This window comes from Calonectris borealis, chromosome 14 (genome assembly GCF_964195595.1).
Source record: "Calonectris borealis chromosome 14, bCalBor7.hap1.2, whole genome shotgun sequence".
Taxonomy (NCBI): Eukaryota; Metazoa; Chordata; class Aves; order Procellariiformes; family Procellariidae; genus Calonectris; species Calonectris borealis.
Genome location: NC_134325.1, coordinates 11,702,541 through 11,725,091, shown reverse-complemented (window position 1 = coordinate 11,725,091; position 22,551 = coordinate 11,702,541). Strand labels below are relative to the sequence as shown.

Below are 22,551 nucleotides of genomic sequence, written 5' to 3'. Positions count from 1 at the left end.
CATAGTCAGAATTTGGAGGCAGAGTTTGACCTAGTACCTCTTACTTCTTGCTGTAAATCGTATTACTTTCATTGAAAAATTGTACCAATCACTTTCTTGTTTTGTGTCTCTTCACAGAGCGATGAGGTTTTAACAGTCATCAAGGCAAAAGCACAGTGGCCTGCCTGGCAACCTCTGAATGTGTAAGTAAGTGGGGAATAGTACGTCTCAATGGCCTTGTGTTCAGTGTTGGCTAATGGACTGCTCTAAACTCATTGTCTCATATAATCATTCGCTCTTGTAAAGAAACAATCTAAAAATATTTTGATAGATGAGTTTTTAATCTTTTTTTGGTTTTTTTGCCAACAATTGCTTCTCTTGTTCTTTCCTCTTTAGTATCTCTTCATTTTTTACATGCTTTGATTCACTAAATGCTACAGGAGAAGGATTATCCCATGGAGTTTGTGCCTTCATTGAACAATGATGTTTATTCAATGCTTGCTCAAAAATATATCGTACTATTCTACGTGTAGTATTTTTTTGCATCCTGTGTCACGCACTGTGACAACGCACTGTGTCAATACAGCAAATCCTCAATCCACCAACAAAAAAATCCTAAAGGAGTAATTCTTTAAAATGCTTATCTGAAACACCCTATGATGGCATCATGATCCTGATGGTAGTATAACCATGGTTGTTTTACCAAGTGAGACAGCTAGCTAGCTTCCCAGGATCCTAACTGTGGGCTCTCGGGCACTCAGCAGAAAAGAGGACAAAACTCTTTTTCATGATACTCTTGAATTTACTGGTTGTATTTGTGGGGGAGTGTCGGGGGGGTTGTTCCTGTATAACTTCTCTGTGCTTGGCCCAAAGTTTGTACTAATTATCCAGGCCCAAATGAGTGAGACTTAGAAGAAATGACTAAAGATGAGAACCCAGTATAAGGGGTCACCCCATTAGCTGAGAGTCAAATTAAGTCCTTGGAGAAGCAGGGCGATTGGTCTATTGCAAGATTGTAGGGACCAGGTAGTCCTGTTTCCTCTGTAAAAAGTATAAGGGAAGCAGTTAGTGGAACACTGTGTCTGGTTTTGTCATCTGTATTTCAGAAAGTATGTGAAAATTTGGAGGTTAGTCAGAAAAAAGCTGCAAAGGAGTTCAGTTTTTAGAAAATATACCTCACCGTAAGAGGCTTAGAAACTCTTAAGCAGCTTAGGACTTAAGCTATTCAGTTTATCCCCTCCCCCCCTGAAAAAAATAAAAAAAGGTTAGGGGGTGAGCACAGCTTAAATAGTGAAAAGATTTCTGATAGCTGATCCGTCTTTAATCTAGAAAAAAAACCACTATGAAATCCCTCGTAGCATGGAAGCTATGGAAGGAAATTCGTGACAAGGAAATTCTCACTAAAGGTATGGGAAAAGGCTTTAACAGTGTGACCAGCCTTCAGAGCAGCTTACCTGAGCATGAGATGGATTTTCCATCACTTGAATATATTTTAACCCTGAGACAGAGTTGTAGGCTCTGCACAGGAATTGTGGGTTAGGCTTTTTTTGGCTGGTGTTATGCAAGTGGTCAGTCCAGGTGACAGTAATAGCATTCTTTATTTATGGTCTTATTCCCCTGAAATTTTCAGTATTTGGATTTGGTAGTGTTTGCCACATAGTAGTTGTGGATAGCATTTTTTTCCCTGCTGCCTTCTTTCTATTCACTCCAAATTAACACTTTAAAATGGAAACTTTTTTCCACTTCTCTGTTCTACTACAGTGAGTTCTGACTGAAACAAGCCATTTATTTTTTCCTTCCAATTTCCGTTACTTTCCTGAAGCAACATTTATGTATGGTGTTTCTGTATCAAAGTGAACAACACGACTAGGAGTTGACTGCTCTGGGTGCGTGGAAGGCTTTGGCATTGACAGGAGAGCAGGTTTGTACTTTGTTCACAGAAAGATGGAGAGAGGATCTCCTGCTCCAGAGTCTCAATCCATCATCTCTCAAATACACTGAATATATGACATAACAAAAACCAAAGCTAATTAAAATATGTTGCCCCTGGTCATAATAGCTAGTTTAATACAGCACTGAGAAACTTCACAAAAAAGTTGAGAGTGAACAACTTCAGATACTTTCTAGGCATATTCTTTCACAGACATGCCTGCAAATGCTTCTGCAGCATCCTCCAGATGTTCTTCCAGTCAATTCTTACCTTTTCTATATGGTAATTCTCACCTTTCAGTAACATCAAAAGGAATAAATCTTGGTATTTGTGCTTTCAAATGCTGTGCAAGGGTTCCCCTAACAAATGTTCCTTCACTTTACAGGTAGTGTTGGATTTTTGGCTTTTAAAATAATTTTTTGTCGTATTTTGCCATGATGTCCTTCTTTTTGATTCCATTTTAAAATATGATCTAAGCTTCAAAAGAATACAAAATTTTCAATAGCCATTAACTTCTGGTGTTAATTTCCCATTTGCTGTTATGGATGGTCCTTCCTGGAATTTAGATTAGGGTTGTGCAAGTATTGGACAATGACTGCTCAGGATAAACATTTGGTCTATTATTACGCATAACACAGCCACCTTACTAATCAAGAATTGACTAAAAGTTATGAATAACCTTCTTTTGCATAATCATTAGTTATATATCTAATATATAATACGGTGTGATAGTGGTGTCAAAGTGGCATTACTATGTGTCGTAATAAGCACAGCCTAAAAACCTTCCTGAATGTGTTTTACAACAATTACAAAATGCATAATACTAGTGAGCCAATTTACGGAGGCCTAAAGTGTCGAAAGTTGGCAAATTCAGCCTGCTCACACTTCCAAGTTTATCTCCTGATCCCATATAGTAATTTTAATTGCTAACACTATCCAAGTTACAGTACCAAATTAGTTACAGCGATTACACTTAAAATCAGAGGGAGGAGGGGAACAATTACCTCCAAAACTTGTGAGAGGGCTGTAAGAGCATTAATCTATTTGCATGCTGTTGTGGGGAATCCGGGATGAGGCACCGCGGGCACCAGGCTGCTGCCCCAGCTGAACACGTTATCTGAGAGTAACAACCCACCGGTTATGGGGCTGGAGTGCAGGGACATCCACACAGGTGGTGGTAGACACTGCCACGGAGGGGAGACGTAGAGGCTCGGTATTTGCTTGTTGCAGGCACCAGCTCAGTCAGACTCATCCCTTTCAGGGGAAACCCGAGAGAAAAGAAACCAGGTGGGAGCACGCACCGAGGCTCAGCACAGCCCTGGGCACCAGCCCTGGTGATCACCAGCCAGCCGGGACGGGCACTGCGCCTGCCCCGGCGGCTGCCGGTCCCCTCCCGTCTTTCCAAAACAGCGAGGGAGACTGCAGCATCTCCTTTCCTTACAGAGGCTGTAGCAAGGCAAGCTGCTGATTTTTGCCCACGTCTTGAGCAGTTGGTGAGCCCTTGCGTTTCTTCCAGAATTGGCTGGAAGAACATCTGGAGGATGCTGCAGAAGCATTTGCAGGCATGTCTGTGAAAGAATATGCCTAGAAAGTATCTGAAGTTGTTCACTCTCAACTTTTTTGTGAAAAAGTGGTGCGAGAGGATGGTCTTGGCTGGGCACCTCCCATGGATTCATCACGGAGTTAAATGGCTTTTCTTCTACTCTGTTGATGCCGGTCAATGAGGCTGTGACTCCTGAGGCCAGTCGTACCTCATTAGGTAATGTTTCAAGCTCTGTATGGACTGAGGGCATGAAGTGTGTAAGTCTGTGTCTAAATCTGACAGTGATGCCAAAACCCTTTGGTTCATGACACCAGAGATAAGAAGGGAAATATAACTGGGAGTTTTTCTTCTGCTTGGGGAGAAGAAAATAGAGACTTCTCAGTGCAGACCCAGTGGGCACAAAGTGCCTCCCGAGGGAGAGGTCTTTGGCTTCAGAAATGAGTTCAGATGCAAGAAATTACAGAATGGGCTGAGACAGCTGCCAGCCCTAAGCAGGGAAGGATATAATGACACTAAGTAATTTTCTTAAATGCTTTCTGTTAATTACAATTAAAGCCAATACACTTTAACATATTGTCGTCTCCCAGTACAGTATGATGCTATGGAAACTACATCCTGCCATAGATTTAATGTCTTTTATCATTCCTCTCCTCAGTTCCTGCATATGCCTGCTTTTTGTTACTGTTTTTCTTTTTCCTTTTTCTTCCTATTACTCATCTTCATTATCCTCCATTCGGTTTCTTATCCAAGGCACCAGCATGCAAAAAACCCTCCTGAGTTGTTGCATGCAGGAGGCAGTTTTGGGTGATCTTTCTGAACTAGTTTTATGGTTACCCAACCAAGAGAGCAATATTGGCAGCATGAGAAGGAGCGCCAGACCAAGTAATAAAACATTTTGCTGTTGCTTATGTTTGTATTACCAAGTTGTGTGTCTGAAATTCTGACTTCAAAGTACTTGCAGGGAATGCATTCTTCCTTGAGTGTAATGGTATCAGTATACAGCATGCTGTCAACTGAAAGCAGTTTTTCTTATCTTACTTGTATAAACAAGAGCATAGCTCATTGCTCCCTTCCTCTCAGCTGTGTTTCAGGGAGAATCAAATTTTACTTCATACTCAGCTGCAAATCATTGGCCTTTGGCAGTATGAAGGATAAAATACAGCAAATACAGATAGTACAACTGGTATCCAAATCTGCATATCCAGCACCTGTAAAATAATCAAGCAACGACAAAAGAATTTGGGGATAAAGAAGGCAAGACTTTTAAAGATAGTACACATCAAATTCCACAGGAGCTAATACCTTTAAAAATCTTGCCTTGAATTCCCTTCCCCCAGATGGATGGGTGGTTTTTTGGGGGTTTTTTTGGCTGTATTTGTTATGACTTTATTTCAAATCCAGATATGTCTATTGTGACATCCCCTGTCCTGGTTTCAGCTGGGATAGAGTTAATTTTCTTCCTAGTAGCTGGTATAGTGCTGTGTTTTGGATTTAGTATGAGAATAGTGTTGGTAACACACTGATGTTTTAGGTGTTGCTAAGTAGTGCTTACACTGGTCAAGGACTTTCAGCTTCCCATGCTCTGCCAGGTGCACAAGAAGCTGGGAGGGGGCACAGCCAGGACAGCTGACCCAACTGGCCAATGGGGTATTCCATACCATAGGATGTCACGCTCAGTATATAAACTGGGGGGAGTTGCCCAGGGAGCCATGATCACTCCTCGGGGATGGGCTGGGCATTGGTCGGCAGGTGGTGAGCAATTGCATCGTGCATCACTCATTTTGTATATTCTATCATCATTATTATTATTTTTTCTGTTCTGTTAAACTGTCTTTATCTCAATCCACAAATTTTACTTTTTTTTTTTTTTCTGATTCTCTCCCCCATCCCACTGCAGGGGGGGGAATGAGTGAGCGGAGCGGCTGTGTGGTGTTTGGCTGCCTGCTGGGTTAAACCACAACATCCCGCTTTTTCATTCAACACACACCTTTATCTAAATAAGAGCTTTCCAGGATAATCCACCAGAAGAAAATAAGCACAAATCCTGATCAATTAGTCCCACTCCATAATGTGAGTTACAGAGTCAGTTACAAGAAGAAAAACGAGACCCTTTGGGGAGGTGGGGGGGGGTCAGTTGTCGGGCACAGAAGAAGCTGTCAATTCCACATCTTGGCATGAGCTGGATTGTCTTTAACGTGAAATCCAAGCCACGCAACGTTGTCAGGGCACTTGCTGCTTTTACAGCCGCCTGTTTTTTCACGGTCACTACGTCCTCTGTGATTCCTCACCATCAGGGAAAGGCATGTATCTTTCTTTTATATAACAGCATGTTTGTTGTGATGGTTGGGGAGAAGGAGAAAGCAGATTCTTCAGGTGGATCTCTGATTTTCCAAAATGGCAGGACCTCCAAGCCAAGATATAGCATCAGAAGAAGGAATATCATTTCACCATACAGTTCTCAGCTCTCAGGGGGAAAAAAAAAAAAAAAAAGAGTGGAATTGGAAATGGATGGTTGGACAGGAGTCACACATTAATAGACATCTCTCTGGGTAGTTTCTGACATTTCAAAAATATGTCCAGTGTAAGTATATGGCTCACTCTTAATATAGGCTAAGGGAGGTTTGAATGGTAATTCAATGTGTCTAATCACTAGCTCCTGTAAACCAGGGAAGCATTCAGCCCTATGCAATACTGTGGAATATGGACTTCCATGTACACATAGCCTAACACTGATAAATGCAAACACAGATCAGACATAGGATGGAAATTATTCTCCAGTATGTCACGTATTCCGTTATTAAACACTCAGTACCTTATATCATGTGTTAATTCTGGCTTTTCATGATACATAAAAAGGCAATATTGATTTGAAAAAAAAAAATTAATTGAAAAAGTAGCTTTAACTTTCTGTCCTAAAACCTTTCAGATTCTAAAAAAAACAGCAAGCAGACCTCACTTCCCTGCATAAATTAGCTGCCTATTTCCTGTTCCTTTCCTGCCAGAGTTTCAGTCTGCAGCCCTAGCTAGGAGAAAGAATACATTTGTATAGGAGTCTCCAGCAGTATGATTGTAATTATTCCTAAGCACATCATGTGTTTTCTAATTATTAATTTTTTCAGTTTATTTAATTATTTTAGGCTCAGTAGATCAACCTATAGACAATGTGTTTCAATGCAAAAATTCAAGATATTTTATCTAGAAAAATAGCATAGTGAGAGTACCTGACATTAAAAGGTTAGGTTTTTCTGAAATATTCACAAGCATTACTTCTCATGCTCCTCTCTCATTTGTCTTTTTCTTTTATGCAAAAACACCACTGCTTTCCAACCTTTTTACCTCCTCCGTTCTTTCTTAGTTACAGCCAATGCACATCGAAGTGATAGGCATTTTTCTTTATTAGAATTCTGAACTATTTGAAGTTTGGAATATTATCCTCTCCTTCCTTATGTCTCTTCTGTTTCCATTTCATCTCTCTGTGCGTTTGTGTGAGTAGTCATGGTCCTGTGGTTTTGCTCTGTTTCTTGACTGTGTGCAGAGCTTACTCTTTTTCTCGTCCATTTAAGCAGCTCTTCCCCGTTTATTTGGAGCTTACCTGAAAACACTCCAGTAAGCACTCAAAAGTGAAGCTTAGAGAAAAAGAGGCCTAGTCCTTTATACTTCAGATGGATAGAACTATTTAGTCCAAACCATTTATAAGTTAGTATGGTTACCTCATCATCCCCTACAAATTATTCTGTCAATCCCCTTCTATTTCAAGTTTTACATATCCTTGATATCTTTTGTCTGACTCCAAAGATATTAGGGTGTTTTTCCTGGCTTGCAAGGAGGATAGCAGAAAATACAACAGGGTATTCCCAAGTATGGTTTTCAGCATCAAGATAGATAATATGACTAAACTGGGCAACAAACTAAACTGTTCCAGAAATCAAATGAAGGGTATTCTATAGAAAGGTGATGGGAAGTGCAAAAATTTCTAATCCAAAATATGTTTGAGTTGGTGGATCATACTAGCTGGAGAAAAATATGCTGACGTACCCTTTTGCATTTTCCTTCCTTTGTTTTTGAGTGAAAGCTCTTTCAATCTTTGCTTTCTTCCAGAATTCTTCTGCCACAATTTGAGCAAAAAATGTTTGGTTTATGTTTTGATCCTGCAGTGAATTTGCTATGATCAATGAGTCTTCATTTGGAAATCGAAAGCCAAGCCACAGATGAGTAGGGAATTTCATCTATTTGGAGTTTCAGCATTTGTTTGTTTCTTGTTTTACTTCTTTTCTACTTACATTTTTTACTTTTTGCTTTTTTTACTGTACTGTAATCTTCTGCTTTTCTTGTGCCCACAAAACTTCTCTTCCTTAAAGTAGCCTCCATATTTAGGTCATTGAATGATTACTTAGATGTTGTTAAATGGAGAACCACTTAAGTCATAAATTTAGCTCTTTACTGTCTTCTGAAATGTAATGGAAGAACTCCCACTTCTCATCTTATGCTTCATTGTTAAAGATCTCGATTTATTGTGTCTGATATTCTGCTCTTTACAACTCACACAGCCTTAATGTGCTGTTGTCTTACTGATATTGTCTCACTGATAAATATCCTTAAGTAGCATACTTAAAAGAAGTCTTCAACAGTGAAAACATCTTTACTAACGATTTGTGACTACATTAATGTTACCAATATTATCTAATCAGTTCCATCAGATGACAGAGAGCTGAAACATAAACATCATCCATGTAAACATGATGTGCTGCTGAACCTCTCTGTTGACCTCCTCATATGTTGCAAGTTTTGTGAGGTTCACAGAGAGAGGCTAATTTACAAAAGGACATTGGAAGCCATTTAGGCAACCATTTACTGTAAACACCTAATTCTCAAACTCTCAGTTCCTGAAGTGTTTACATACCTAAATAGCTATTAGTAACATTACTAAATGCATAAAAATACAACCAACTTTCAGTGTTCCCAAAGTTCACTACATTTTCACAAGAGTCAGGGGACCTCTATTAGGCAACAGATCACAACTAAACCATATTAACATCCATAATTTAATTGTTGCCCTGCCTATCAGTGAGGGCTTGATCTTCAAGTATACCTTTTACGTTAGCCACACACACATATGGTCAGCAAAATAAAGGGTATCACCCCTTGATGAGATTTGAATGGTAACACCTATCTCTGAATGTAAAATTCAAACCAGCAACCTACACAGAGAGAGCCCTTTACTATCACATATCATGTTCTTCTGGCTCAAGCCTTGCCACTTTGTGTGGAATGATTAAATATTTATTAGCCAGAGAAAGCAAGCAAGCGCTAGGATTTGCCCCTCCAGAAAAGGGAGGGGAGATTGAAGAGTTCTCTGAAGGAGATTAATCGCTAAATGTTTGGTAAACAGTGAGTTAACCAGCTTTGTAAGGTGGGGAAGGGGCATGTGTGGAATAAGCACAGATCAGTTGCATGTTCTCATCAATTAGAAATCACTCTATTTATTTTGTGGCACTTACGCAATGATGATAGCTTTTTCAGTTCCCTGGCTGCCTTGGAAGAGAGACTGTTCCTGGCTAAAGAAGATACTTTGTTCAATTTCCAGGTTTTTAGCCTTTTTTTTTTTTTTTAACACCTTCACATTACTTAAAATAGAATGCATGAATTAGGTAAATTTTGGAAAAGAAAACACTTAGATTTGTCTCCTTTTTTGACTGATATTTACTGAACTCACCTTAAGAAACAATGTTTCTGTTTACCCAAAAATGCACTTTTAAAGTAAATGATAATTTACAAATAATTCGCTTAGATCTCGTTGAAATTGATTTGCCATTACTTGCTTAATTTCTCTGTGCTGGGAAAAGGACAAAATTACATACATTTGTATTACATTCATGATAAATGGAGTAGTTTTTAGAATGAAGATTTCAAGTAGGCATTTCCTTTTGTGTTGTCCTATAAAATAAATACGTTATTTGAGGAAGCTTTTTAAGATTTTCTGAAAATCTTTCAGAAGTAATCTTTTTTAGGATTTATGTAATTGATCTTTAGAACTATCTATCTGGAGAATTTGAGAAATTAATTTACCTATCCATCTATGTGAATTATCCATTTCTTTCTAAACTGCGTATGTGGATAAAATGTACGTGCACGCATGCCACAACTAAAGCTGGCATTTTTCCTTTAATAAGACCTATATTAAAAAATATTTATAGCCTATATCCAAATCAGTACCTTCTTGTGCTCTCTACATTTGGAGTAATTTGTTTTGGAGAACTTAATGCGGAGACTGTTGGAGGAAAAAGAAACATGTACAGAGTAGCTTCATGGCCTCGATCAATGATCTTACTGGAGAAAAAAAAAGATTTTTGTTTCTCCCTGTTTACTTGTTGCCTCTGATTTTGATAAAACCAAGCTAGTGTCAACAACTTGCTTATTCCCTTGTATCATGTTTTAATTTTGACATTGGCTACTGCAGTTAGTTTTTATAAATATTAAGGTTAAAATAATAAAGCAGTTTATGCCAGCGACATTTTTTAAGGCATTTCAGATAGGGTTGGTATGTGCTGAAATCAGGTGTGCTGCCCAGTCTTGCATCAGCTGCTGCCTGAACACACCCAAATAAAAATATGCTTCTATGCTATAAATGCACCTTAAGCGACCTTTCTCGAAATGCTTTCACTTTCTGTAGGGAATGCTACGCTTTCTGTAGGGATGGGAGGTACGTGACTTACGGAGAGCCGATAGTGTTTGTTTAACTGTTCAGGAAATCCACATAACCCAACCATGGTCCGTTTATCGTCTCATGATCAAATGAACCCACCTGTGGGCACCGCCCTCAGCCGGGGCTGCTCTGTGCCAGCGCGGGGCTGGGCTGCCTCTCATTAGCGTGCCGCGGCTCTCATTAACGTGCTGCCACCACCTGGCTCGGCAGGGACCCCGCTGTGCACCGAACCCTGGCAGAAACCTCCCTCCTGCTTCCCTCTGGAGCCAGACGTTTGCTGTGTGTAACTCAGAATCCCCATGTCAGAGCCAAATGCTGTTCTCTACCAGATCTATATTAATCAGCGTTGAGCGGGGAAGATTCAAATCAATGCGCCTTTCAGCTTTGATAACAGAGAGGCTTTAGATAAAAAATAATGAAATGCCCAGAGCCCTAGAGGCCAGAGACCTGACAACGTCTGTGTTAATTCTGTGAATTAGTCTTCCTAGAGCATCTTATTAAGGGCTGATAGAATTATTCACAAGTACCACACTAACCTCCTCATAGCATACAAACTGAAACTCGTTGAAAAGTACCTACAATTTTCTTTAATCAACTTCAATAGAGAAGACGGGGGTTTGAATTTTGCAGTCACTCCAGTTCCTATCCATCCACTTAAAATATTTCATATGAAATGAAATTGCGCCTTTAGTTCTTTTAAAATATTATGTCGTCAGAAAACTTTTGTTTCGTGTGATGTCTAGGTGAACAAATTCTGCAATTAGTTGCTCACTTTCAGTTACGTGACTCTTCTTACCACATTAAGAATGCTGAAATGATTTTCTGTCCTGCCATGCAATGCACTGTCCATAAATAGCTGGTATTGGTATCAGAATGTAATTTATAAAAATATACATCAGAAATGAGTAATTATTCAGTTGCTTAATTAATCAAATCCTCAGACTACCCATCTAAGAATTAAAAAAAAGAACACACATACTTGTATTTGGGTTTAACTGGCATTTCAAATGGCAAAATACAGCTGCAATTAACCAGCTGTAATGGGCATAGTTTAAATTTTATTTGTTGTTTTCTCCAGAGTGATAAGAAAAGCTCATATCATAGTCCTTTAATCATCTATCCACTGTATGTCATTAACATTTGATTATACAAATTGCTTATAAACACTGTTCCACCTAATGATTTGAAAAATAAATCATGCATGTATAATTTCACCTAGTGTGACTAAGAGTCAGCAGAGGGTTATACAGAAATAAAGAAGCTTCTTATTTATTGCTGCTACTTATATTCCTTATAATGCTCATTTTTCTTGCATACTTGTTAGACATTTTCTCCTAATTGGTTGAATGCTGCATTTATCTTCCATTTCCTCTGTACTTTTAAGAAAGTAAGGTTCAGATATTTTCTTGCTTTACAAGTTTATATATCCTTCCATAGCTGCATTTAACCCATTGAACACCTTATGATGTGCATGTGGTTGCGTTACCTTCAAGTTTCTTTTAACAGAGAAAAGTGAGTGTAGTTAACTCTCTTCTTGTAACAGAAAAGTGTACTATAAAGCCAAGCAGCTGTTAAATCGTTTGGTGAGGAAAAGGTGAAGACGTATGAAGGCCTGGGACATTATTTTAATTAAAAGAAAATAATGTAAGTCACATGGGCAACTATTTGTTATACTGTGGGTGTAACCTGGTGACTTCAGAGCATTTGTGATACAGTGGAACTTTGGTGGCTCCGCGCTTAGGGAGCTGGGGCGTGAAAGGCGCACACAGAGGAGCTCACAGTCCTGTTCCAAAAAACCCATGCTATTTTGGACACCAATAACGTTTTGATGTTACAACAGATTTTTGAAAGACATTCTTTCTTTTAATACAGTAGCAGAACTGTGAATAGTATAGCCCTTGCAGAATATATTACATATTGAATCATTATATAGAATACATTATAAAATTAATAGCAGTACTACTGCAGAAGAAGCATAACGGTACTGTAAGGCTCCACAGAAGCACGATCTTTACTCATGAAGTTCAATATTCCTTCAATTTTAGATTATTTTCTTAAAAAAAAATCAATTAATATCTATACTACAGATAAATTTTTCTGTTAGTGTGCATGCTAATGCCATTAATGTTAGTTGATTTACTCCAAAGCTAAGGTGCAAATAATTTCTTCGGTGTGTAATTATTCATTTAGTATATGGGACAATTTCATACATTTAACTTTCCTCATGTGAGTAGTTATGTAAATAAGATTTGTGAGAGTACAGCCTCTCGCCATACAGGAAAGTGGATAGCACGAACAGTTCAAAAAGAATAACTGATTAAAAATGAAACTTAAATAACTATCATGCTAAGACAGTGTCAGATTGTTGCCTGAAGCAAAGCTTAATGACCATTTTAGGGATTATGGGGGAGGAAAAATAGCTTATGGTGTTAACTGCAGCTAATAGCTTACAATATCAACAGATCTTTGACTATAGTAGTGTGAACTTTACTTGGCTAACACATGGTTGGGACGTCAGCCGTAAAAGCCAAACTAGTCATTGCCATTATAACAGCAACATTACTGTACCTGTAATGCACTGAATTCACAATAACATGACTTTAAATCACTAACAGCTGCATCCAGGAAAATAAAACTTCCAGCAAAGAAATAATTAAATTTGTACAAGCCTGTCTCATTGATAACAAGTCATCATGAACAACTGAAAATAAAAGGATATAAAATTGCTAGTAGCTAAAGCATGAAGAATTGAAACAAGGAATAGGCTGATGAACTGTCTGAGTTACAAATTTATTCTCAGTGACTTGCGGTTATAATGAAGTGGGATGAGTGAAATGTGGTTATATTTGACATCACACTGGATCTGTGTTATCCTAAAAGAAAATATATGAGTATTTTGCTGAAGAATTATGATGTGCTTTTCTCTTGACAGATGAGTTGATTTAAATTTTGAGATGATTGAAAGTATTTTTTTAAATCCCTACGTGGCTCTCTCCAAGTACAGATATCCTTTTATAAGAATAGAAGTTGTAATGTTGTATTGTATGGCCCATACTTTGCCTTAAATAGGCACTCTGGGAATATTTTAAAAAGATTTTGTGTGAGGTATGTATCATCTAAACTTAAAACCCTACTTTAATTCTATGGTGAAAGCATTGCAATCTCTATAGTGTATGTATTTATAACCATGAGCAGTCTTCATAATGAATAGCTAGCTAAGCTGTCTACATCTGTAAGAAATAAGCTGCAACAGGAGCAGATCTGTGGAGTGGAACAGTGCTGAGGAAGGGACGCATTTTGGGGATGGGATATTGCTTTGGGTGCCCGCCGTGCTCGTCGCATGGCACGCGGGTGCCTGCTGGCAGCGGGAGCACGGGGGAAAAGCTCCAGGCTAGATTGATTGGAAGGAAATCAGGTCTGCACTCCAAGATTGCTCCGGGATATGAACCGGAAAGCACAACGGGAAGTTCACCTCAGAAGTGCACCTCTCATTTTGACTAAAACACCCATGTACTTGTCCCTCTGTGCTCGTATGGGACACTGCGCAGTGTCATTAACCCACGTTACAATTCATTGCTGGCACAGAATAGTAGAAAGTGATTTCAGGATTTGCCTGAACAGAGGAAAATAGCATGCTCAATCATTTTCTTGTCTGAGTGAATTTGACCAATGGATTCATTTTTTTAACAAGTGCAAAATGTGGGAAATGTTATATATCAATTATAGTTCACCTTGTAGGATACTGATTACAATACCTTATCTTCGATTGGTTTAATTTCACTGCATGTTAAGTATATAGATTGAAATTTTCATGCCAAGTTAGAGGAAAATGCAATGTTTTACTTACGTTTAAAATGTTATAATAGCTGTTTAACTATGAAGGTCTTGTATTGCCATGTTTTGGAAAAATGACTTGATAATCAATGAGTTGAAAAACTCATCCACAACTGACCAAGTTTAATGAATGTACAGAGATCTCAGTATCCCTGTGATCCCTTGTTAACATCTGGTAGCTCATTAGTTCTTCAGGAACTGACCTCATTTGAGATGCCGTGTAAAGCATGAACAGCTGAACAAAATTTTTGCGAAAGCTTCCACTATGGAAGCCAGTAAAATGCAATGATAACAAAATTAGAATGCAGAGCTCAGGCTGATGGGGGAAACATTTTCAGATTGAAGCCTTTTGGAATGCAAAACAATTTGTAATAGTTAAAAGTGAGATATTTTGGTGAAACTGCAGGAGAAGTGGGGGAAAACAGCACATATGAACTGGCATTTGCACACTATGTCATGGCCAACAGTATTACTCTTGCAAGAAGTAATCAGTACCTGACTTTATGTAACACATAGACAGATGTAAATGTGAAGCATTCTTTAGTGATTCCACAATAAGTCATATTTTCCTTACATTAATTACAAGTTAAAAAATTATCTTGAAGTCCTAAAACTAAGAAATGGTCAAATTCCAACCTATTTTTTCAGAAACTAACTTCTTCAAAGTAAAAGCTTTCATAGGAAATATAACAAAGCCAAAAAGAAGCCAGTTCTCAGAGGAAAAACACATTATCTGTAGAAGAAATGCAAGCACGTCAATTGAAGTAAATACCTTGTTCAGATTTTTTCGATGAGATATCTTGTTATAGTCCTATATGGAAAAAATGCTTTCTCGCAGGGTATTTGTTATGTGGTGATGATGCAAATGCTTTGTCTTTAAAAAACGCAGGTTTCATGGTCAACTGCTCACAAAGGAACAGGGGTGTAATTTTAATATTTCTGGGTTTAGACTTTTAAAAAATCTAGTTAGTCATAAGCTGCGGTAGTAACAGTAAATTCTTGCAGAACTTTCTAGGCATTCCATGGTATCTACTACTGCAAAGAGATATAGCCATAAAAAAAAAAGAAAATCCCATGTTCTGATAGCTCTGTGCTTTTTAAGTGTAATCTTTTACTAGCGTGGATGTACTATTTGAGCCTTACAGTTAAAAGTCATCTTTACTTAAGTAGTTTGATGACATGCATCCCAGGAATAGGATATGATGGTAGCCTGCAAAGATTTCTGTTGCTTCCCCCCACCCCCAAATATAGTGTTCTATAAAGTGTATATTTTTATTCTTGCATGGCAACATTTTATTTTGATAGTGCCACTACAGCATGTGTGTCTTTATTTTTTATTTCTGTAAATCTCTGGAGGTTTTTTCCCCCCCACAAATCCTTATCTCTCTTGTTATCTCCCACTGTCACGTTGTGCTGTCTATCCTAAAATGGGGTAAAAGCCAATATCTGTCAATCCAGATGTAAATGAAGTTTCCTTCCACAAAATGACAGTATAGTACTAGGAAACATTTTCAAAGTTTGGAGATTTTGCGTACAAAATGAGAGGAATGAGAAGGCCAGACAGAGTTGCTTGTTTCTATGGCAACACGATGGTGCGTCTGGTTCAGCTATTTTCTCCTTTTATGATTTTATAGATAGCTGGGATTAAACCAGTAAAGTTTAACATAGTCAAGAATAGAAGAATTCTGCCCCTGGTCTAATCAGAAATAGTAATGCATAAAGGACAATCTGATATATATAAAAAAATATAGCGAAAAAGTCATTTGTGACTTTTGATAACATGAAGGGAAATACATAAATCTCTCTGGAGCTGCGAAACAATTCTGGGTGCTTCAGCTTTGCATTTGGCTTATGGTTAAACTATATTTTAGGTCAGAAAACTTCCTGTGGTATATCCTTCCTTCCTGTGGTATATCCTTCCTTCCTGTGGTATATCCTTCCTTCCTGTGGTATATCCTTCCTTCCTGTGGTATATCCTTCCTCCACACTGCTGATGTGCCGTCTTAAGGACCACCATTTTCCCTAAACCATGAGGTGATCTCCGCTTGTATGACTTGAAGTACTTTGGAAGTTTCATAAAAGTGTTAGGAAACTCCTCACAGCTGTATGCAGGAGTAATTTATGTTGAATGAGCAGTTTATGCATCAGCAGAGCTAATCAAAACACTTTTGTTAAAAGGCTTTGACTTCAAAATGAAAGCTTTCAAGTAAGAATTGGATCTAAATGGCAAATTTATGGTTTCACATTGAAAACAGAAAATCTTCCTAGTGCCTTTTTTTTTTTTAATATAAATTCTAAATTTTACCCAAAAAGCAGAAATATTTGTTTCACCAAAACTGAAAGAACTACTTGCAGTAAATCTCAGACAAAACACATTTTAAAAATCCATATAAAATAATTGGCATTTTTACCAGGTTTTATAATTCATCTACATTTGAGATTGGGTGTGATTGAGCTCAAAATGCATGTATATATTTGGATAATTAATATAAGATAAAAGCTTTAATCATATGAATTTCCATTTTATTAATATTTTAGGAACTTAACAAGAATGACTAAACCCAACACCATATGCTGCCCTCGCAACTTGGAACTCTATTTTAATGGCTCTACAGAGCTCCACGTAAATGAGAAAAGAACATAGTCTCTTATTTTTCACAGAAAACAGGACTAAATAATGCTGGGTTGTATACTAGCAGCACAAGGCTGCAAATTTCTACCTCCCCTAGCATGAAGTCACATGCTATTGTAAAGTACCATGTTTACCCCAGTCTTTGCATTTATAGTTGTATACATTTATTAAGTGATGATTGAAAAAAACCTAATCACAAAACTACGTCATGCTTATAAAAAGAATTAATGTCTTAATGTTATGTGTATTATTGAGACTTAGGGAAACTTCATTGTTTGACAGATGGTCTGACACCCACATTAACAAATTCATAATTCAATCTCAAAAAAGTAAGGAAGAACATATGTGTTTGGTGGAAAAAATAAAATTGTATCGATCATTTTTTTGTCAGAGCAAGCACATATGGCAGTTCCATTTTCTATCACTTACCATTTACTTTCTATTTAAAATTCAAATGTCACTAGGCAAGGAAGAAAGTTGGGTGTTAAAACACAGAACAATCACTGCAAGAACTTTATACTAATTGGTCATGGAAATTAATGGCCATCCAATTAAATCAAACTTACTCATCCCATTCTATCCTTGCTTTTGTTTTCTTTACATGTTCCTCCCATTGGTAGTGACTGGTTTATGATCATTTCCCAACCATCTGTTGTCTTCCCGTAAGCCAAAACAATTTCCCTTTATAATTTTATGAGTAATCATGTATGCATTATTTTCACACAACTGTCTGTCTACTTACTAATCCTAACTCTTCATTTTTGTGTAAATACTCACTAACTGGAACAATTTGCCATTTAAATTTCTAGTGAACAGAAATCTATATGCAAAATTTCAAACTTCCAATTGTTATCTCTTTGTGTTGTTATGAACGTAATGTAATCAAATATTTACTCTAATTCACATCTCCAGACACCAAAAGGCATATGTAGGTTAGATGGATATAGATGCTGAATGAAATGGAATGTGTATCGTATTAATAAAGGTGGTGAGATGTTGGACATCTCCAGAGATTACACTGGGACCAGGGAAATGTAAAATGCAATTCCTAGCTTTTGACACTTGCAAAATAAATGGTTTTGAAATGCACAAAAATATTATTTTTAAATCTTTGAAAGGAATTTGAAGGAATATCTACATTTTGTAGATACTCCAATAAATAGCCTCATAGTATTTTTTGTTAAAAGGAGATTTTTGCTGTAATCTAATATTCAGAATAAATTAAATTGATAGCAAACCAGAGTTCATTGCTAAAACAGTCTCATAAGTAAGTCTATGCTGTTTATCTGATACTGTTAATGGGAGAGAAAAGGATCAGAAATCTGGCTGTGGTGGTTCTTATGCTGGGTTGAAGAACTGATCTCTCATCACGGTTTCTCAGGCCAAACAGGGCATGGTCAGGGCTTTGTAGATTAGCCAGTGAAAAGGAGGTACAAAGCAACAGTGCTCTTACAACATCCCAAAGGATTTCCTTTGTAACTATAGCTGTAATTACTCTGGGCAGACAATTGGTGACCCCAAAGCTCCTAGGAAGTGAAGAAGAGAGAAGTTTCCTGAATTCATACAGGTGGAGTCCTGTGGCTCTGTAGTCAGGCTGGCCTGGCTAAAACACAGTAATGCCATGTATTGCAAAAGGCTTCCTGAAACATGGTTTGATTGTAAATGCACAGTAAGTGGTCTAAAAAATGACAGGAGGTTATTCTAAACAAGAGCAATTGTTGACAGTACCGTTGGGATAACCACACCTAACTGGTTTGTGACAAACTGCAAAGAACACACACACAGATCAGCAGTTTTCAGAAATTGCAATTCTAACTTGAGATATCTGAGAATATTTTTGAGTGAGGAAAGCCTGTTCACGTTTGTTAATCATATCATTAAGGTATACCCATTCTGAAGGTATTAAATCAAATCGCTGGTATGTTACTGAATAATATATCATTATTATCTAAAGTAGCATGCTAGGTACATTTAGATGACGATATGAAAATGTCTGAAAGATGCGCTGCACGAAGTCCCTTCCTTTTGTAATGCTTTTTAAAAATACTCAAATTTAATGATATTTTAGAACAGCATTTGTTCTGATTAGTGGTTTTAATGTCGGTGGTAATGACATAATCCCTTGGTTGTGTATGCAGTTACATATCCATCTCTTTTGGCTGGTTATAGGCAATATTCTCATTTTTAAGAGCTTACATGCAGCAAGGTAAGAGGTTGTTATGCAGGCCTTTTTGTAGTCCTAAAAGGTAAATGAATAAGAATGTGTTGCAGCTTTCTTTATTCTTTCATTATGAAATAAAATAGCCAGACTCTTAACTGTCACCTCCTCTGATTTGGTGCTCAGAGACAGTAACAGCTTGGCGTTAAAGTGCTTTTCAACTTTTTATATGGATGTCAGTCAAATTTCATTGACTCAGTGTTCATTTTATTGTAGTTTTCTTCTCCCTGGCTCTTTTAGGACATGCACATGTTTGAATTACTTATTAGGTTAAATGCTTACCTGCCCTGCATTTAAGCAGAACTTAAGAAGGATTCTCCCCTCCTTCTGTGCAACTCTGAAATTCTTTTTTTTATGTTCAGGTGTTGATATCTGTGCATAAAACTTTGTTGTCCATGTAATGGTCCTAATTATTATGCATCACTTCATAAATGGTTTTCTTAATAATACGTCATCCAAATATGTAATCTAATTTGTTCTGTTAGATGCAGACTTCTAGGAGAGTAGTATTTTCCATTCAGTTTTAGATCTTAATTTTCTTCTTTTCTTTTCTTTGAAGCTAGTGCACTTTTCAGGTTGTTATAATTTTAAAGTTTATTCAATAAAACAGATGTTGTGTAGGCGCTGCTGGTAGGCAGGAGGTGCGGAGTTGGAAGTTCAGGAGTGTGAAATGTGTTTCCATGCTCATAATGTTATTTGTATCAATAGCAAAAAGTTCTAAATAGATTGTTCATCCTGGAAAGTGTATATGTGATGTAGTGTAAGCCTCTAAAAAAGAAGGATGTCACTTTTGCTGACTAGAGGTTTAATAGGCAATTCATTTACTACTTCCCTAAAATATGCAGTTTTCATGATCTATGTAATCAGCTAAATTCTCAGCTTAAAAAAAATAGTGTTTTCACATCATCAGCAACCCCCAGAACTGACGCTAAACCAGCGGCAATGTGGCGCACAGCGCTCTCAACTCCCTACCTCCTCCGATGGTCATCAGACTTAGACTGGTTTCTCCTGTGTTTACACCTTTGTCTTCCTACCTGAAAAGGCTACTACGTTATCCTTAGCACAAGCGAGATCAGGTCCTGGTATGCTCAAATCAGTCTAGTATCCAGACTCTAATAATAGGCTTAGGACAATTTATACCTTAATACAGCTCTGTGAAGAAACCTGGAAAGGTTTAAGCTATTTCAAACTACCATACGCTCCATACAGTTATTAGATCCATGGTATTTTACGCTTTCCTGTTCTCTCTAATATGCCCACTTAATCACAACATTATTTTTTACCCACGACCAAAGTCAGAACTTGGATAATGGCGAAGCACTGCACAAATTCAGTATTTCTGAAGATGTTTCAGGCTGTTAGCTTTTCCTCCGGCACAACATGCATCTAATACATTGTTTTAATTTATTTGAAAAAATTATTTGCATTTGCGCTGCCACAGCTAGAATCACTTCTAGCAGCCAACCTGGTGAGTTTAACAGCTAGCAAGAGATTCTCTGCTCTACGCTGCGCTTTGCAGTGGAAATACAGATGCTCTTCATGTTCAAATTTGTCCTTATATATAGACTTTTGTGTTGCTGGAAAATTCTTTATGCATGGGTGAGGCAAATGGCTTTCTTAGATGAATATAGAACATTATATTTGTCTACTAGCATCCTACTAGCATCCAGTAGGAAAATTCACATTCAATGGTACAAACTCAAGCCTGTCAACGGTCTTATTTGTTGAGCTAGTTAGTATCATAGAGACAAAGAGTACATGCTCGGGCTGCCTTTTCTACGTCTTTTATGTATATACTAATCAAATATAAAATCAAAAGTAACCTCAAGGTTTTATTCTGCAAAATATTATTTTTACTATTTCTATCCAGTAACTCTCCACAGCCGCCTTCCTTATGTGTGCTTTATTACCTTTTACGGGGGTATCAGTAGAACACAACAGTACTGATTCAACACTCAAAAATACGTCTTGCAGCAAGTTGAGTTTTCTGTTGGTTTGTCAGAGGCTTTCTTAACCCCCTACCCCAGCAGGATTAGCAGCTAGATTGTCATTTAAGAAAAAAACTTGTAAAGCAAAATCATGTTTGTGCTCTTTTAACCTTAAAACAAACAAACAAAAACCCCAGGGGGAAAAAAGAGCATTTTCTTATGCTGCTTAGTATATCGCACCCCTATAGCTGGAGATCCAAATCATGCTAACAGAAAGAAAATAGAATAAACATAAAGGAAATGGAAAATATTAGGATGCAGGACACTATCCAGTACTTCGCTTCACTCTGTATACGTGACAGGAACTGTCAGCAGGCTGATCAGGCTGACATGGAAAAGTAGTTTGCTTCAGCCAAGGAAAGCAGGATTCCCCAGCCCTGTGGGGCTTTCGAGGTTGTCACCTAGAACTTACCTAATGTTTAGGATTTGCTTTGCAACTCGTATTCGCCACTGTTGTTATGCATGTACATGTGTAGGGGAAGGAAAAGGGACATACTCGTCTCTTAGAGCAAATTCACATCAGTTACAAACTTTAGGCTTTGCCTGTGGGCATTACCAAACGTGCTCAGCCTGTCACAGAAGAAAACTTTCTTAAAATTTAAAAGCCTTAAAATGGCAATACATACTTGTATTGAAAGCGGAGGTAAAGATGATGTTCTACATTCCCATTTTATCAGGTGTGTTGACAATACAGAAGTGAAAGAGGTCGGTTTTAGGTGCACTTGAGCACATTTTTACACTGGTTTCCTTCAGGGAGATCCATAGGCCAATCTTGGGACACTTGAGCCAGATCTGTTGTTGAGATATGCGTGGAAGGATTTGGGTTCCTGCCAGCTTCCTAAATTTGTCATTCATGTAGATACTGGAAACATTTGAAATTTGTCATTTTATTAAAAAAAAAAAAAAAACTAACAAAAGAAACCACCAAAGATCTATATTGATATAAGCCCAATCAGTGCCTATCCCTGCACCTAGGTAGTGATTACCAATTGAGCCTTAGATCAGCCCATTTCTCTTCCCTAATTACAACAACTCAAGAAGGACTGTGAATGTTGAATGTTGGGCAACATTATACAATTGTTGTTCAAATTTGTATGCATACTGCTTACAAGTATCCGTGCAGAAATTAGTTAATAGAATAAAGTAGCAAGTGCAACAAATACATTTTATGATAATATATAATTTAAATACTTCATTCTTAAACACTGCATATAAAAACCTTTAAAATGTCCAACCTAGTAGGTTGTGCTGCACCGCAGACAAAGTGCATGTGCATTGTGTCTGTGCCTGCACAAGAGTGGAGGAAGAAGAAAACTTCCTCCATTCGTCCTCTATTAATCTTTACATTTCTGTGTTAAACAGTTATGGGATAAAATACAGTAAAATGACCATGAAACTAGTATCTGTCTTGAAGAAGAAGGAAAAGATAAGATAGGTAATTTTTGTGAAGTGCTCTGAAATTGGAAAATTATGGGAGGCTCAGCTTTACTCATATAATTTAACACATGCAAAGGCTTGTAGGCAAAGAGTATCTCCTACTGAAGTGTTCCTTTACACAGTTTCAATATTGACATAGTTATAATTTAAATACACAATTCATTTTGATTTATATTAATATCATGATTAATATTTACTTTCCTAACAAAGCATTCAAAGCCTTAATTGTACGTGCCTATCACATGACTAACAGGTGACGAAAGATTTCCATTGTAATGTGTCTAAAG

General features: G+C 37.6%; 1 protein-coding gene across 1 annotated transcript in view; it reads left to right on the top strand.

Moving 5' to 3' along the window:
• Positions 1 to 22,551, top strand: part of SPON1 (spondin 1) — a 207,712-nt gene that overhangs the window by 172,819 nt on the left and 12,342 nt on the right. Inside the window, exon 7 of the mRNA XM_075163225.1 lies at positions 118 to 182. Within this exon, the coding sequence (XP_075019326.1) occupies positions 118 to 182 (65 nt within the window). The remainder of the gene's footprint in view (positions 1 to 117; positions 183 to 22,551) is intronic.